General features: G+C 36.7%; 1 protein-coding gene across 1 annotated transcript; it reads left to right on the top strand.

The window, feature by feature from the left end:
• The first annotated feature begins 11,384 nt into the window (after positions 1 to 11,384).
• On the top strand, positions 11,385 to 18,457 carry LOC121657147 (transmembrane protein 196). Its single transcript, XM_042012534.1, has 5 exons — positions 11,385 to 11,764; positions 14,332 to 14,388; positions 17,037 to 17,172; positions 17,556 to 17,674; positions 17,778 to 18,457. Exons 1-5 carry the CDS (start codon positions 11,603 to 11,605, stop codon positions 17,847 to 17,849), a joined length of 546 nt encoding a protein of 181 aa, XP_041868468.1. The 5' UTR covers positions 11,385 to 11,602; the 3' UTR covers positions 17,850 to 18,457.
• Positions 18,458 to 18,857: the final 400 nt, after the last annotated feature.

The raw sequence follows: 18,857 nt of genomic DNA, 5'->3' as shown, positions 1-18,857 counted from the left end.
AATGATTATGATTATGTTCCCATACTTATTTTCCTTTGCTTTTTCTTCCTTTTTTTTATCCCCCTTTACTTTGCACACATTGTCATATGACTGAATCAATGGAGACCATGAGAAGTATCAACCACTGCAGAACATCTAAAAAGTGTAGCTGCATTGTTTAGCTCCACCTTTAACTTTCAACATGTATTTGACTTCTAAAAAGCATCTTTTTCTGACTCATGACCTTATAAAGCAGGATTTAGTGAAGAAAAACACAGTGATTTGTGCAATAATGACTGCATGTGTTACCTCTGTAAACTGTTTACTCTTAGAACTGTGTGTTTGTCTGCAAGAATAAAGCATGTTGTTATCCAGGATTTGTGTGTGGAAAAGTGCACATAACGCTCTGTGGCGTAGGTGCTTTGTGAATCTCGCTTTGCGTCTTGCAAGTGAGCTGAGCTGCTGTCTGTTAATCATTTCTGCCTGTGCATCCCGTCCCACCCACTCTGACCCTTGCAGTTTCAGGCGTTTGTCAAATTTGCTAGTGGGTGGAGTTACACAGAAAGTAGGTGGTGTAGTTACATTTTAATCATCTCGTAATGTTGAGAAAACAAAGTTTGTTTTCTTGAAATAAAGAGATAAATTATCCCGTTATCACTTGAAAACAGTCCTCGTTATGTGAAGATGTTGAGACCACAAACAGTCTCTCTCGGCCTACCTATGGATCAAACATGTTGATAATCAATAATTTATTATTCCTATGCTGGACCAAGCTTCACTACTGGTGCTTATAATTTAACATATAAGTAACATCTATTTTTTTTTTTTTTAATCCGGTGCATTTGATGTTTTCACAGCATACTTTTTGGGAAGTCAAATCTTTGTAACAATGCTTGATAGAGAGTAGAGCTAGTTGCTGAAATTACATTATTGACTAACTCAGTCATGAGAAGAGCAAAAATAGATTTATCCCAGAAAAGGGTGCGTAGGGCATTGACTGGTCTTTGACTTGGCAAGTGATCAATCATTACCCCTACACCAAAATCATGGGATTTCTTTTCCATCTGTTTTTGACTAAAATGTGGTTCTGTGTGGAGACTGGAAGCGAAGTCAGTACCCATGAGTGGTGCATGATGATGTAGGTGTTTTTGTACTGTGAGTTCAAGGACATTCCTCCACCAGTTTCTTGGCACTGAATACAATACATTTCCTGCAGGTGGAAGAGATGCATTTTTACACTGCATGATCATTGCTAAGAGTCTACACATATACACACACATACACGTGAAAGATAATGAGAAAGTGCTTTGCTTAAATCATGAAAAATAAAATGAGACCTCGTGCTTCTTGAAAAATTTGACAGGCGATTAAAGTCCTGTGTCTCATCATGCTCAAAGTGGAAAGGTGAAACACTTTCAGTCTGTCCACACAATCACTAACAGACATACAGACACTCTAATTGGTCACTTTACATAGACAGTGTGTCAATTTTTCATACAAGCTAGTTGGTCCTTTAACCTGCCTCACCACAGAGGCATTAATTAAGAGAGTTATCCATGTGATCTTTGACTGACACAGTCTCATTGTCAAGATGGCCTGTCAGGATCTGGAGGAGGTGGAGTGTTTTATGGATCCAGGTTTCAGGAGTAAGGTTAAAGGATATCAAGCTTAAGATTTGTGGATGACTACTTTACAGTAGTGTTGTATATCTCTCCCTTATTACAATATCATTGTACAGGTTTGAAACAATCCTAGAACAATACATTTTTGTACAGACCAAATTGATCTATCTAAATTAAGTGTCATTTGAGGCAGTCTGATACCAATTTTATGGCAAAAAAAAAACTTTTAAACTGTTTTTTTTTTTAAGCTGTGCTTACTGCTGATAAAACAACACTTAAAAAATACTTAAAAACAGCTAAAATGGATCTTTTAAAAATTTGCTTATGTTAAAACTTTTTTTTCATGTTTGTTTTGTTTTATTAGAAACTTTTAATTTTTTAATCTTGAAAGGTGCTGTATAAAAAAAGTTTGCCTACTTCCTTAAATAAGGCTAATTCTGCATCTGTCTTACATCTTGTCTCTTCCCTTAGCTCTCGTCATTCAGTAAAAGCTAATCGGATGTTGACTCATATCTTGCTCAGTCACCTTTCTTGTTATTTTTCTAGCTCGCTTCGATAATGTCCTCATGTGTTTCTGTGCTGAATAATCCATGGTGTGCTTTCTAAACTGCTAGTGTACTAATATCCAGTTGTTGGCATGTCACACGGTGCTGTAAAGCAAAATGCAACTATTACATGAAGCCTCGGACCGGATAAAGAGTTGTGAAGTGTGGTTTCTGCAAGTTTAGATGCTACATGACAATGACAGCTCCAGGAATATGCATAATGAACGTCAGTGTGGAATCAAAACAAGGAAACTTATATAGTATTGCATTCAGCTTTTCCAGCTGTGTTTAGCAGTAGATTCATCATCAGTGGTTGATAGGCTAAAACTTTTATAGTTATCCAGTATAACTATTCCTCCCAAAGTGCAGGTGCATTATTGAGACTACATGAAGGGATGTTTTTTACATTGTATCTGTTTCTTATAATCATGACTCTGAGACAATCAGATGTTACAGTCTCAATACGAACAAGGCTCAAAGTGAAGGCATCATAACATATCAGAGACCACCACCAAGTAGCTACGATTTAAAAGAAATTTATTTAAACAAAAGAAATAAAGGAGAAGGGAGCCTCGGCCAAAGTAAATAAAAGAGGGGCGCAGATCCCAAACCTGCCACGCAATGGGCCGTAGGATCTGGGCTGCTCCCCAAACCAAAAAACAAAACCAACAATTGGACTGCCGGTGACTCCCAACTCACATGGAAAACAAAACGCTGCTGCTGGCGGTGGCCTCCCTGGAAACTGCCCCACTCTTGGCTTTTCTCATCTTGTGGGAGTCTGTCCAGCCAGTTACTGATGAGGAGAAAGATAAGTTAAAAAGACTTTAGGTAAATGATGAACAGCGCAGTCATATAATTCATTATTTGGTAAACAGCCAGTGGAAGCTTTGAGTTTTTCATTGTTCTAGCTTTACCTGGTTTCACCATGGCATCCCCCCAGGTAAGTGTTGTGCCAGATTTTTAATTTTATGGTGTATTGTTAGCTTGGCAGCCTATTATTTATCTAGTAAGCACCAATACTTTATTTTTCATTCATGTTAACAGGGTAATTAGTTATTTAGACATATCTGGAATAAATCAAATCAAAATCAAAACTACATACATCTTACATGTTTAATTCTAAAATCATATTGATTGGTAGCTTTGTTCTTCTTCTGTATATAAATGGAGGGGATAACAATGACAAAGGGCATAAAGTGAGATTCCAAAAATAGTCAGACGGACAGAGAACCCTCTTTTCTGTGAGCCCCACAAAGGGAATTGATTTAAAAACCTTTTTTCTTTCTTTCTTTCTTTCTTTTTTGTTAGAGTACACTCGGATGTGTGTATTGATTGACTGCATCTTTTTCTCTTTTCTTCTATTTCATTGCTCGGCTGTTTTATCTTCCACTCTTCTTCAGCAGTGTCTCCAGTTCATTTTCATTTCATGAGTCTTTGTTTTGTAAATACAGTATATATAATACAGAAAAACTGGAATCACGTAGATATAGTAAAAATGTATTTGTGTTGCAACATCTGGAGCTAAAGATTGTGTCAGCTGCACGTTTCACCACAGACCCTTGTGCCACTTAAAGTGGGAAAGAGAGAGGCAAAATAACACACCATATGGAGACCTTGGAAGTATGAGCTTTGGTTAAAATACTTACATATACTATAGGATTTATTGAAAATATGAAGTACATATATTACACCTGTGTGTAAGTGATTGTGTGCATCTGTGTTTTCTTGTGCTTTACTGATAAAACCTTTCAAATGTAGCGTGAATTGTGCCTGAAAAATATCTCATTGTAAAGTGAACCTGAATGGATTGATACTCAGAAGTAATGATGTGTGTATAACACACCCTCTCACATGAATGACTTAAGTGGCAGACTGCTGTCTATGCAAGATTTTATATCCTAACATTTGTGTTTGTGTGTATTGCTACTCTACTCTACACTGAATGTTTGCTTTATTCTTTTATATATCATGTGAAAATTACTCTTTTTTTTTAAATTTAGTTTCACTTACAAGTAAATGAACATAAAATATTATGTTGTCTGAAGTTTTTATTGTAGAATGTCTTGAATAATGACTTAGAGAAAATAATAATAGAGGAGCAAAGCAATGACACCCTGCAGGTTAAAAATCAACTTGCATGTTAAATATTTTTTTATAAATAATTTGTTTTCTTATTTCTCTAATCAGACAAACTTCACTGAACCAAATAGATCATGGTTCACGGTTAGACCGATTTTACCAGCAACTTGACAGGAGGAAAAATCTGCGCTGAGCTTAAGTTCAGTGCTGGATTACCGGTTAGTTAGGCAACTAACAAAATGGCACGATGTAATGTAACGTTATTGTCAAAGAATATATTTCAGCTCAAACCATTATTACTAATTAACTTCTATTTCAAAACACCTATTTCTGCCTTTGGGGTAATTTAAGTACAGCTAACATATAAGTTACTCAACTCTGCTAGCCAAACGAACATTAGCTTAACTTGCTAATTTACTAGTTTTAGTCAAAAACAGCTGTTTTCCAAAGATAATCAGCTATTTAGTTTAGAGTTTTGTTGTTTAATAAATCTTCTTAAATATAATGAATTCAGCAAATTAGCCCTCTTTTTAAATTTTTTTAACCCAAGCAAACAACAACTTACAGTGAACTCATTGTCCAGTTCTTCCATTGCCTTTGAATTAAGTTTTTTTTTTTAAATATGAACGATGTGAAATTTTACTTAATTTTATTTTAAAATCTTTAAACTGACTTTCAGTCAGTCACAAAATAGATTAAAAAAATCCAATTATGGATGCCTTTAAATCCAGGTTACATGAAACCTGCCCTGTATCGTTTAACTAATCTAGATTGTTGCTTGCTTTAAATAATTTTAATTTAGTTATTTCATAAAAGTTTATATATTTTATTGTTCCTTTTGCACACCTTTTTAATTATGTCTTAATATTGTTTTGAATTTCTGCACCACTCTTTAAATTTTTTTATATTATGTAACCTAAAGCTACATTTTATATATATGCACCATATAAACTTGCCTTGCCTTCATTTAGTTGAATTCTCTGGAATTCAGTTTACAGTTAACTACAGGTTAATAAGAGCACTGCCTGAGTCACATTGGTTGTCCAACTCAAGGACTGCATCCTTCTAAGGCTGCATTTTAGGACAAACTGTGTCTCAGAAGTGTATGAAAAGCTGCTCCATTTTGAAAATTACAAATGCTTCCTTTTTCTAGGCTGAGAAGACTCCATTGGTTGTATCCCAGCACATCTTAAAATTTGCTCAGTGGTGACAACAGTGGCAGGGGAAGATAATGTAAGCAGCAAAGATGTTTAGCTGTTAAAGATTACACTCCTTAAATAAGAACGTTGTCTTACTTGAAGAGCTAGTGACTCAAAAGGACTTAAAATTTAAAGATATTGTCAAAATAATCAGCTTAGTTTTGAGACAGTGATCTTTGGCACTTACTGCATCCTGGCTTCCATCATAGTTATAAATAAACCATGGAGCTTGGACATATATGTTTTTTTAATAACACTGGGTAACATACATAAATGGACAATAGACAACAAATTAAGGAAAGTTGTGAATACTGTCTAGTTTTTCTGCAGTCCCACTTCAAATAATTATTTACGCTGTTAATTTGAACATATTTACTTCAGTGGCAACATTTATGGTTTCTATTGTAAGGAAAACAACACACTTAGTTTTTTTAAGGAAATGTCTCACTGCAAAGTGTATAAATCTGAAGGGAGAGACAGGCAAAAATAGGTTGCATGGAAGTAAGGCAACAATAGCACACTTGTAATATCTCCATTAACTTTTTCTTCTTCTCTCTGACCACGCTTTAATTAAAAAGTGCTTATAAACATTAGAAACAATTGCCAGGGACTGAAAGCTACTCTATGCTGCAGGTGTAATTTCTATCTTAAATAAATCATATGCCGTTCAGTTCTGTTAAATTTATTTGTCTTTATGATAGTAGAAATGGTGCATGCCTGAAATAAACTTGACATATAGCCTAAGTCTTTGGTATCTACATTCTTTTCTCTGTGTTGTTATTATTGGTGGAAAATATCTAAGGAACTGCAGTTAGAAATTGAACTGTGTCACAAAAGCCACACTTGTCCCAGATTACTAAAATTCATCCCAAATGTACAAAGATATTCTCCAAGTTACCGTTGGCACCTTCAATCTCCTTTACTTATATTGTCTGCTGGGAGTGATGACAGATTGATATTTGCCCAGTGCTATGGGCTCATTAGGGACCCAGCAGCCATATACCCCCCACTGACACATACTCACAGTTTAGAGAGGATGGCATTACTGAGAGGCATATAATAAGCCTCTGGGGACATCATAGTTCCAGGCACCTCCAGACATCTCCTATTTTCAACCACTTAGTGGAATAGAAGCTTATATATCTTATGTGTTTCTCCACCCTGCTGCTTCCTCAAGCCAAGGCAACAGATGTCAAAAAACAGTATTGAAATGCATTATTCTTTTTCCCAAAGTCTCAGTTTTCTGCAGTGTAGCGTCAGAACTGTACATTTTAAGAATAATTATACAGATAAGCTCACATAATAAATGACCAAGTCTTCCTTTGAATTCCTCAAGTAACTGGAGAGCAACAGGAAGAAGACAACAGCCAAGCAGAAAGCTAAATATAGTACAGTTGAGTGCCTTGTCTCTCTCACACACACACACACGCACACACACACACATACACACTCACTATGCAGCCCTGTCAATGAGTTTAATAGGATTTAATTTGTATTTCAAAAGCTTCAGCAGAGTATCTATCTATCTATCTATCTATCTATCTATCTATCTATCTATCTATCTATCTATCTATCTATCTATCTATCTATCTATCTATCTATCTGTCTGTCTGTCTGTCTGTCTGTCTGTCTGTCTGTCTGTCTGTCTGTCTGTCTAACTTTCTATCTATCACTTTTGTACTGACTGATGATGAAAGTGAGTACTACAGTGTACATCATCTTCTATCGATCAATAAAATATCAATAAAACTTTTATGAATAGATGGAAAGCTTTGCTGCTTTGTCATCAGCAAAATTTATTTAAAAAATAGACTTTAGCACAGGATTATTCAGCACTGGAAAGATCCAGATGTTTATACTGTAACCAACTGTAGCTCTGATTGAGATCATTGATGGGGGCGCACATAAGAAAAGATGTAGGGTTACGATCAATAGCTTGCAGACACTGAAAAATACACCTTTAATTAAATTCTGTTGGTGCGGTTTGAAACGATAAAAAGGGGCTAAGATGGTGGAGATGAAGCACTGAATGCATAGAGAGAAGTAGAGAGAGAAGAAAAAATCTAGTGTGTCATCAAGTCTGCCATTGATCCAAACCTACAGTTCACACACAAGAGGCCAAGGGCAGCATTTCATTCTGGACGAATAAAATATCTGCTGGGCCGGGCCACCCGCAACTTTCTATTGAAGCTGCTGCTGTAAAAAAGAATGTTTTACAAACATGACTGAAAATCGACGACCCATCAAGGATTCCCTAAAGGAATTATTTCACTTTAATATTGATGTTTTCTCTAAAGATAAACATGCTTCCAAGGCTTACTATACACAACTAGAATGTGAGTTTCTCATGGAATAACTTTGGGATTAGTGTGAATAGGTTTTGTATTGGCAAATCAAAAGATAAAAAACTCAAATTATCATTGGAAACATGTTAATGGAATGTAATACTAAAATTTTGCTTTTGTTTCCTCGTTAATAATTTAAAAAAAAAAAAAAGACTGAAGCTGAAAGTTTGTCTTAAAGTCAAGATTAAACTTTGAGCATGGGTCAGTAAATTCTTGTTCACTTGTACTTAAAATAAGCTGAAACCACAAAACACTATCAAATGCAGGCAAAAACTAGTGAAACAGAAACCACTATCTGATTTTGTTTGGTTCATTTGTCCACGAGCGTACCTCACTGTGGGCTTCTTTAAGAATTACAGGCGCTACACCTGTGTTTAATTATGGAGGGGCAGCATGTGTGTAAACATTGCTGATGCAGGATAGTATGTCAAGGTCAATGTAGCTTTCCTCAGCAGACTGTAACATCACAGTGACCATAAACTAGTCAGGACTGTCACTTCTACTACAGCACAGATAGTCCATATGTTTGTATCAGTCTATAAGGCATTTTACTTTTTATCTACGATCAAGTAGACGGATATTTTTGTTGCATGTGAAGTCTGATTATACTGAATGTGCACATTTAATGTAAACACACATCTGGAATTACAAAGCTTACAGTAACAGCCTCTTTATCCTTTAGTTGCTGCTTGCTGCGATGTGTCGATTGATCATTGATCAGTTAAGAACCTCTGATGTGCACACCCAAAGAAAGCCTGATCGGGAAGGTTTTTATTAAGCGTATAGGCTCCAGAAGACTCATTCATTCATTCATTCATTCATTCATTCATTCATTCATTCATTCATTCATTCATTCATTCATTCATCATTATCATTATAGCCATGCATTCAATACTGCTGAATCTATTACCGCCTCTACCAGCAGGGGAAAGATGTGGAAATCTGAAAGAATGCAAAACAAAATCTCAACTTCAATCAGAGCAGAAACTCACACATTTTCTTTTTTAAAAAAGACTACAAGTTTATCCACATTTCTTAAAAGATAATTACAAGTTTACTTATACAACACATAATAAGGATATTGTAAAGACTTTTTTGGAGCCTGCTGTCAGGAAAAATGCATATTAATCATGAAAAAGGGAACTTTGGTATTAACATGAATTCTGTATTTTGTTCATGCATGTGGTTTGGATGACAGCAAAATGTATATATTGTTGTGCTGTTGTTTTAACCTCATTATCCAAATCCTCCAGCCTCCAAATGAGATACAACAGTCATCCCTTGAAGTATAATGAAATGTTTTTTATTGCTCAAAACCAACCAAACAGCAGGTTGGTACAGAAAATTGTATGCTTTCTACTTTTTCTCCCAAAATAACAGTAAATATAATAGGAAAGTGCCTTAGAAGAATACTGGTGCAAATATTAGGTACTAAATAATTGTTTAATAAGCTTAAAGGACTGAGTGTTGTTATGAGTTTCATGCCCACACAGGTAAATACAGTATATGCAACATAGTTTAGATAATTATTGTAAGTATTCATTCATCTACACGGACAATTGAGGATTTTTTTAATTGTCTTTTTCTTTCCACTTTAAAACATTGCAATAAAAACCACTTTTTTGTTATGTAATTAAAGTCTCTGATTTTCTGGTAATGAAAAAGTCAAGTATCACTTAGCTATGGTTGAGCTAATAAATAGCTGCAGCATTTGCTTAATGTCAGCAGAAATGAGCATTTTCCATAAGCTAAGATTTATTTAAATTTGTTCATATCAGATCAAGTGAAATCAAATGTTTTAGTTTGTTGCGATAAAAATGGTCACTACTGTCAAAATTTGGCATTTATGTTGTTTTAACATTTTTAAATTCTTAGGAGTTTACATTTTGTTGAGACTCTGGACAATTCTTTGCTATTATCTGTAGAAATGTGGTGTGAAAGTTTGTGTCACTACGTTTATCTTTCCTTGCAGGCTTGAGATGTTTTCTGCTGCCTGTTTCTGTTTTTTATGAGTCATTTTGACATTGACCTAAATTCTGGCTGGAATAATGGACTTGTTTATAATGTACTATAAAACATTTCCACCTCCAAAATGTCATCCTCACATTGGCTTATTTAAGCAGGGCTGACAAAGCAGGCCAGTCTTTCCAGCTTGTTAGTGGTTACAAACCAGCCAGACAACCTTGCACACCAAAGGGACAAACCTGATGTGGTTTTCAGAAAATTTCCACTTAACTTAAACCCAAACTGGCATACTGGCCTACTGGCCCCAAACCGCATGTTTTTTCTAACCTCAAGCTACAGTGATGTTGCTGGTTTGCTAATCGTACAACACAAAGGACAACACACAACAAAAAGAAACAGGAAAAGACAAAAGCCTCACTGAATACAACCATGGTAATGTGCTTATGCAACACTTAAAACTGGATATCTTGAAGGATCTGAAAGCAAGAGAAACTCCAACCTTGGAGGACAAAGTTTCATATGCATCTGGAAAATCCTTAACAGTCTGTTAAGCTCTATTCTTTTTCTACGGATCTCTTGCCAAGAAATTGCCTGTGGACTCACCTGCTGTCAATCCCTCCTGCAGTTTGTTTACCGCATCCTTAGCAATCATCTACAGGCCCAACATCGTCCATTTTTTGTTTGTTTGTTTGTTTGTTTTTTTGTTTTTTTTTTGTTTTGTTTTTCTTTGTTTTTGTTTTTGTTTTGTTTTTTGGTCCTCTATGTCCAACACAGAACCATAACAACAGTCCAGTTCCTTCTCCATTATCTAATCTCCATTAGTGGTTGCTGGAATTATGCTACCACTAATGGACCAATTGGTAGTCATTAATAATAAATGTGAATTATATTTATATCATATTAAAGTATAAAGCAAATATAACACTGAAACACTTGTGTTTTATTCTTATTTTAAGCTACCTGTCCCAAAGTTCCAGCTGACACGAATTCTTATAAGATGATGCACAAAAATGTGATACAAGAGATTGTGTTCTTTAGGGTTTTATCATCAATAAATGACGAATCTAATAAAACCATTATGTCATATTAAAATTCCTTAGTATGAGAAGCTCGTGGGGGTCTATATTTCTTCAAACAGGTTGTATTATATTTAACTGTGAACCTTTTTTTTCTCAATCTAAATTAAAAGAAATAATCATAAAATGTACCTATACAGACATTTTTGTGTGTGTGTGTGAAAAAGAAGTGAGAAAGAGAAAAAAACATCATGAGGAGTGTAGGTACTTTTCCGAAACTGTAAAATGTGGCTTGGTTGAGTCATTTAACTCTGCTGCTGCAGGAAGAACTTCATTGTCTTATCAAATAATTTCATGTCCGTTTACTGTTTTAAAATGAACTCTGTAAGTCTTGTGTTGTGGTAGAAGCTGAATGAGCCTTTTGGACTGAATGAGCGTCTGCCCAACTATGTGGTTTTGGGACGTTTCCACAAGGAGGCGAAGCATAGACCCCTGGCTTCCTGGCGGCGTTCCTGAATCCTGTCTATGTGTGCGTGGCAGGAAATGTGCGTGCGTGTTTGCAGTGGCGCTTAGGTACCTTGGACAGCGCCATGCGGCGCAGTCGCAACTGTGCAGCGGAGGAACTTCAGCGCGAGCGCTCTCTCTCTCTTCACAACATCCAACAGCAGAGCCAGTTGTTCCTTCTTTCAGTTGTTAACCTGATCTTTAAGTTCCCCCCCGACTTTCTTTTCTGTTTAGATCTACTTTTTTTTCAAGCACTATTTTATCCAGTTGGGAATGAAGCACTAGAGATTCCTCTCTCGCCATCTGTTCGCCTTCTCCTGCTGGAGCTGGAGAGATGCCCGCGGCAGGATGTGCTCCAGCCGCAAAATCCTGTGGAGCCTGCTCCTGCTCTCCGTGCTGGAAGTCGGCCTGGGTGTGGCGAGCATCGTTCTGGGAGCCGTGGGTATCAGCTGGGTCCGGGAGGGGACGCCGCAGCAAGGAGACGCTTCTCCGGTCTGGAGTGGACTCTGTGTACGTCTTGGGGACAATTTCTGTCTTTACTTTTCCGCTTACTTACTTCCAGGAAGGATAAGTATCTTGGTCTTGTAAGAGAAAACAAATATGTATTCTTTAAAAGTTATTTTGTAATGGACGATTACTGGAGGTGGAAGGCTTACAATGAATTATTTTACAGATATTTGTGAGTTTAACACTGATTTGATCAAATGTTTAAAAACATTTTAAAATTAAGGAGAGAAATGTAGCCTTTTCCCTAAAAAGTACCAATTTCCTTTGAAAATGTATTTTTATTTATTGATGCTACTAAGAAACATCTTTACAGTTTACATGAGGAATTTGTTTGAGAGGTTTAGATTTAATTTCCTCATCTAGGAAACTTTCATCTGATTGTTTGTGGATGTGTTCAGAAGACTTGCATGTGCTATTTGATGATAATGTCACTCACACAGCCACTCAGCTGGACCTAAAGATTGGTTTCATTAATTCATGCTTGAACTGCTCGTCAGTGCTTGAGTGGGGGTCAAAGTTATTACGCCTGATCATCCTCTCAGTCTTCTGTAGATGTCTCCTCTTGTTACAGTTCTGCTTTCAGCCTCATTGTCTAGATTTAGCTGTTGAACAACATCTGAAACAAGTTTAGATTCAGATGCAGACGTTGACTGAATCTGCTTCTGTTACTGCTGCTGCCAGATGAAGATGTAGCGTTAGCTTTTTGTTGTTGTTGTTTGTTTTAGCTTAGATAATCTATTTAGATGCAGTTAGTTTCTGCAAGTGCACATGCAGGTGGGAGTGTGTGTACTCAACAATACTGTTGAAGATGAAAGTGTTATGAAATGTGACATGCATGTGTCAATCTCAAAACTGTCTGTCTGCTAAGTCAGCCGCCCTGCAGACTGACTGACTCCTGTATTTAAAGTAGATTGTCCAACCTTTGGTTATAGATTAGTGACCTGCTAAAGCTAAAGTTTCCAAGAAGTTGACGGCAAAGTTTATCCATAATGAGTTTTGTACAAAAACGAAAGGACTGCTTGCTATCATAGCTCATATATTGCTTTAATTTTTATTAATTTAGTTAGTTTCATTTTAAAAAATGTACTTGTTGTGATGTTAACTGTAGTTTCTCTTACTAGCTTGAAAGAAGAGGCCGGGGTGGCGGGTATTCAGTGTCTTGAACTTTTTATAATAATTTTTTAGCATATCAGTCAGTTAGCTTTGCACATTCGTCACATCTGGTGGTTTAGGCACATCGTCCTCATACAAGAATACAAGTAAACTTTATTGTCATTCTCATGTAAAACATGAAGAAGAAAATGTTAAACTCAGGTCTTTTCAGAATTCTAAAATAAATACTAATATAAATAAACAAACAAGCAAACAAAAAAATAAATAAAAGATACAATTAAAATACATTTAACATAAACTTTCAATACTCAAACCAAAATATATCAAGTGTAAACAGTTTAGATAAATTTATTTTCCATGTAGACACATGGCAAGTTGATTCTGGAAAAATGCTGCGTTGTGAAGAACATGGTGTTTTGATGTAGAAAAACATATAGAGCAACATGTAGAAGTACATTACATGTTGCATTCATTTGAACTTGAGCCATCTGAGCTTCATCCAGGCAAAAGTTTGTTTACACTAAATATTTGATTTTGATTGTCTATATTTGGGGTGGCACCTGGGGGAGTCAGATTATAGGGAGGGTCCATGAAAAGAAAACCTATCTGAATATATAAGGGAATAAAAGGAACAAAGACAAATCAAAAAGTAAACTAAAACAAAGCACCAAATCCTTATTTATAATGGACAAAGACCATAACAGCGTGAAACACAAGAACTCAAGGAAACGCAACAGAAAGCCAAAGAACACACTAATGAAACCAGAAAGCAGAAGCATGAATTTTAACAAGCGCCAAAGCAAAATCAGAACCTAAATCCGCACATCATGACAATCTAAAACTAGAGTCGCCTGAAAAAAGTCGTACATGTTGCTGAAGGACATGGCTATTCAGTGAAAATTGTGTTCCGAGAAAGATAAAGGTCAAGAACAAACCTTGAACATGAGTTAGAACCGGGGTTTTTAAGGTGTGACCATGTTTTCAATAAATTACTTTAAAGCTCTGACATGCAGTTGAATCAAATCTGATAAGAGGAAACGACAAACTCAGGAAAGTACACACATCTTCTCACTACTGCTTCCAGCAACTAACAGCAAAACAATGCAGCTCACAGCTCACAGTGCTGTCCTATTATTAAGCTTGCTCTGCCAGCAAATACACCCTGCTGCTACAGTTCAGTCTGAATTACTGACATCCGGGACAATATGGCTCCATGCCATGACACACTATTTTCGGAGATGGAAAGGAATGTTAGCAACAGAGCTTATTTATTATCTTTTTTTTCTTTTTGATACTGGGATATGGAAATAGTAATGCAAATGCAAAACAGCTGTGGTTTCCTAAATGATCTTTTTTCAAATAACAAACTCAGAATGTATATTTGCTTTGTTTTGTTTTGTTTTGTTTATGTTTTTTTCTATTTTAATTGATCCAAATAATTTTTTGTCTTTTTCCAGTTCCTGTTGTGTGGGATGTGTGGAGTGCTGTGTGCTCGAAAAAGGACGGGTCTTATTGTAAGTACATGCATATATACAGTGTACTAAATCTCTTAGATATAGTAGTTCAAAATCCCTACATATACATATGCACACACACGCACACACACACACACACATACACACGTATATATATATATATATATATATATATATATATATATATATATATATATATATATATAAACTTTCCAAAATTACCGAAAAACTTGCTATAACACAACACAAATTCGGAAAATGAAATTCAATTTAAAAAAAAATTGAACATTGTGAGGGGTACAATATTGAACTTCCACAGCACCAATCGCCAGGAGATAAAAAGAAGAAGCGGAAGAAGAAGGACAACAACAACAACAAAACCTTAATTGATCTAAAAATCCATTCATCTCTTCTCCAAATCATTTACTCTGTCTTAGAGTCCCAGTAACAGGAGGAGCTGAAACTCGCAGTCACTCTGAATTGCAATCTCTCTATGTCAGAGGTGTCCAGCTCTGGTCCTTGAGGGCCACAATCCTGTAAGTTTTCCATGTATCCCCTGTTCCAACACACTTGACTCAAGTTAATGAGTCATTGTGCAGAATGTCATAGGATGTTGGATCCATTTAATGTGAATCAGCTGTGTTGGGGCAGGGACGCTTTAAAAACCTGCAGGGCTGGTTCTCAAGGACCGACTTCGGACACTCCAGCTCTATGTAGTCCTGGGTCAGCCTAGGGGCACTTACCAAACTTTGCATGCCTTCACATTCTGCATAAAGGGTGCTCAAACCATCCTTTTCAAGTGCATGATCCAGCTGATAAATCTGTCCAGTCATCTCTGAAGTTCTTTGAATTTTCGGTCATCGCTAATAAGGAAGCCGAGCCACCGTGAGGGGACAAACCATTTCCCAGCTTGTGATCTTTGGTCACAACATAATCCAGGAAGCATTCATGGTGTCAGATTTGATTTAAGCATACAAACGGGTGTCTTCTGCATAACAATGGAAATCAGTATCAATGAAGTGTATGGTTTTCCTTGGGGAAATGATGCACTTAAGATGTGGCCCAAAACAGATAATTCTGAATGAATGAAGACAAGAGGAAGGAGGATTCTACAAACAGTCTAATTAATCTAAATTTAAACTATTCAAAAGGTCTGTTGACTATCCTGACAAATGCTAAATCTTGGAATTATTACCATCACACCAAGCCAGGTCAGACTCTCTAAGTTTGGCTGTATATTTCCTGCACAGACATCTGAGCTGTATTAGTCTTTTCTTTTGTGTAATTGTCTGCTGCAAGTTTTGAGACTTTTTCATTTATTGATATCACTGATTTTCACTTGGAATAGACTGAGAAACACTATTTTTGTCCCCTGAAGAACCTATGACAAACAACACTGATGAAATTAAAATAACTGACATTAACACATAATAAAAATCATCTTTTAGGAAATATCTTACATTTAAGATATTAAATGTAAGTTAAATAAAATATACACACATGTAAGATGTGCACTTTATAAGAATATATTCTTAATTTTGCAAATATGCCCTGTATAATTAATGTTTGCAACACAAACAAAGTCTGCATAAACTACAAGGAGAGTGCAGACACCAAGAGGTGGGTGTGTGTGTTGTCCTGCAGGCAGGTGCTCACAGTGTGCTCAGAATTAGACATCTGAGGAAATCAGAGGAGACAAGCAGTCACCTCTCTTCTCTCTCTGTCCCTCTCCCTGTCTTTTTTACAGTCTCTTAGTGTCTCCAAGTCCTCGTGTTTCTCTCTGACTTTCTGTCTCCTGCAGGCAGAGCACTAATGATGGATCAATGTCAGTCCAATCTGTTGTAACAAACATCCCTTTGCCTTACTCTATCTGCCCCTCGCTTTTGTCTTTCTCCTCATGCCTTTCCTATTGTTCATCACTCCAGTCAGTCTGTTTGCCTTTTCCATTTAGTCTCATGCTCCATGCCATTTCAATGCTCTCATCCTGTCTATCTTTCTGTCCTCATCTTCTGCCATCCTCCTCTCTTCCTCTCTGCATGTGGGATGATGATTGCATTAGGTTGGTTTGGCTCCGGACCCCTGCCAGCCACTTTCCATGCTTCTCTGGGTAATGACTGAAATCGGAGATGCTCTTTTCCATGTGGTTAAAGGCACTAACGGCATCTGATCAGGGAGCAATAAGGGAATACCTACAGTGCAGTCACAATACCCACTCACATGCATTCACAATCAACATGAAGTGTTTTTATTATTCTGACAACAGAGTACTGGAAAAAATGTAATTCTCAGATTCTTTTATTTTTTGTTATAAAGTTCAGAAAGAGGTCATCCACAGCATGTGACTGATTTAACAATACGTAATGTAAAATCTCACCAACACAAATTTGACACACTCATGCATTAACACAGCAAGTCAGCGATGAAAGCACATTTACGAGCTGGGCGGTATTTCTGTTTGCTTGGAGAGCGATCCAGTTTTCTAATGTGAAATGAGATTTGTTTTGACTGATGCGTATTACTCATCACCACATCTGTTTTTCAACAAGAAAAAAGATGAAATCTAGGCGGTTGTTTGTCTTCTATCTCATCACATTTAGCCAGTTTGTTTACATTTCTATTGATGGGCTATTCTGCTGTTTTCATTCAAATTTCTCTATTTCTATTTTTCTATTTTGTGTGTCTTTCAGATGATCCTTTTTTCAGCGTGCTGCATCTGTGGCCTGATTGGTGGGATTCTCAACTTCCAGTTTGTTCGGGCAATAAGCAAAAAGCCAAACTCGATGAGTTCGATCCATCTGGCTGCCATGACTCTGGCCTGTCTGGGTAAATGAAATGGAAAAAACACAGACTGCGTAAGACTACAGCTGGAACCAGACTATAGCCTTAACAAACCTTCGCCTGGAGTCACACTGGGTTATGTAGTCTTCACAATATGAGCGCTGTCCCGTATCCATCTGACATTTCTATCAAATTAAACTTAACCTTAGCATTAATATGTACAGTTGCTTTAATATGAAGATAAATATACGGTATGTGGAAAATATTCAGAATATAAATTTCCCTTAATTGAGATATCTCATGAATCATTAAAGAGATTGTGTCTATGTCATGTTCAGGTTGAATAAGGGAGTGCATTAATAAAATCTTTAAATATTGCACTTAGAGGATTGTGAATTTCTGTAAAACTTGTTCCCTCTCTCCTCCAGGGATATCATCCTGTACCTTATCCACTTGGCTGACTTGTCGACTGGCCAGCTCTGAGCAGCAGAGGATGTTCCTGGAGAGGGAACACTCGCTGCACCATTCACATGAGATGACTGAAAAAGTAGGGCATATCAGCAAACAGTCTGATGGTTTTAGAGCACAAAAACACATAACTTCTTGTTCCGCTTCAGCGTGTCTTTGAAAAATGTTTGTTTCATTTTTAGGAAATCCTTGACAACTCAAGCAATGGCATCCCTCAGATTTCCTACAATGGACACACCCCAGCATCGCCTTGATGATTTCTCACCAGGTGTGACTTGCACACACTGAAACAGAGACCATTTTTAAAATACTTGCTGTCAGACAGCAGATGCAGCTTGTGCTTCACTCAGCATATCCCACAACTATATCTTGACTGCAGGAGGCAAACTAGGTCTCTTTGGAAGTTCTTCTCTTTTTGCCGCCATAGTGAGACAGACAGCAAGAGAAAGGCTGTCAAGCATCTTGATTATTATGCAAACATGGGTTCAAACACCCTCTGCTCAACTCAAACCAAAGCCAGGATGGTAAACTGTCAAGTTTGTGACTAATCAGGTGAGAAACCTTTCTGTCTAATCCCTACAGTAATGAGTTTAAGGGACAGATCTCATCCAGTCAGAATCGTTGACACAGTGAGAACAAATGAAGCATGCAGCTGGTCTACTTTATTTTAGGAGCTACTATATTAAAATTTTGATGTCTTTTATGCGGATTAGCCAGCAGTAAACCCTATGTATCGTCTGATATGGAATGTTTTGACATGAAAATACAGTGATGTGCAGTATATGCTTGTATAGCAGGTATCTTTAAATCAAACATATTTTTATAATGCTTCTTATAAAGATAATTCAAATAAAGTATGACTTATCTGAGATTAGCATGGATTATTTCACGGTTTGTGTTCATTCTTTCATTCGACATTTGAGTGTATGTGTGTTTGTGTTCATGTGGTGTCTTTAATTTCTCCGTTCATAACCCTAGTACAGCATTTTAATCAGCACACTATATTTTTATGTTCAATGCAATGACTAGTTCATTTTTAAGATCAAATGTCAAGTTTACACACACTAACAACTTGCAGGTCACACTGTCAGTACAGCAGAGGCAGAGCAGAATGTAAGAACAGTTTAGTACAACGATGCCTTTGGTGCTGTTCAATATTTCCATTAAAAACGATGAAGTAAATCTACTTTATAGTGCTTCTCAAACTTTTACGTATGAAGTGCTTTACGTAGCGAAAGGAGAAAACCAGCTTTAATGCTTGA

The sequence above is a fragment of the Melanotaenia boesemani genome, chromosome 17 (genome assembly GCF_017639745.1).
Source record: "Melanotaenia boesemani isolate fMelBoe1 chromosome 17, fMelBoe1.pri, whole genome shotgun sequence".
Taxonomy (NCBI): Eukaryota; Metazoa; Chordata; class Actinopteri; order Atheriniformes; family Melanotaeniidae; genus Melanotaenia; species Melanotaenia boesemani.
The sequence above is the reverse complement of the archived record's forward strand: the minus strand, read 5'-3'. Positions and strand labels throughout refer to the sequence as shown.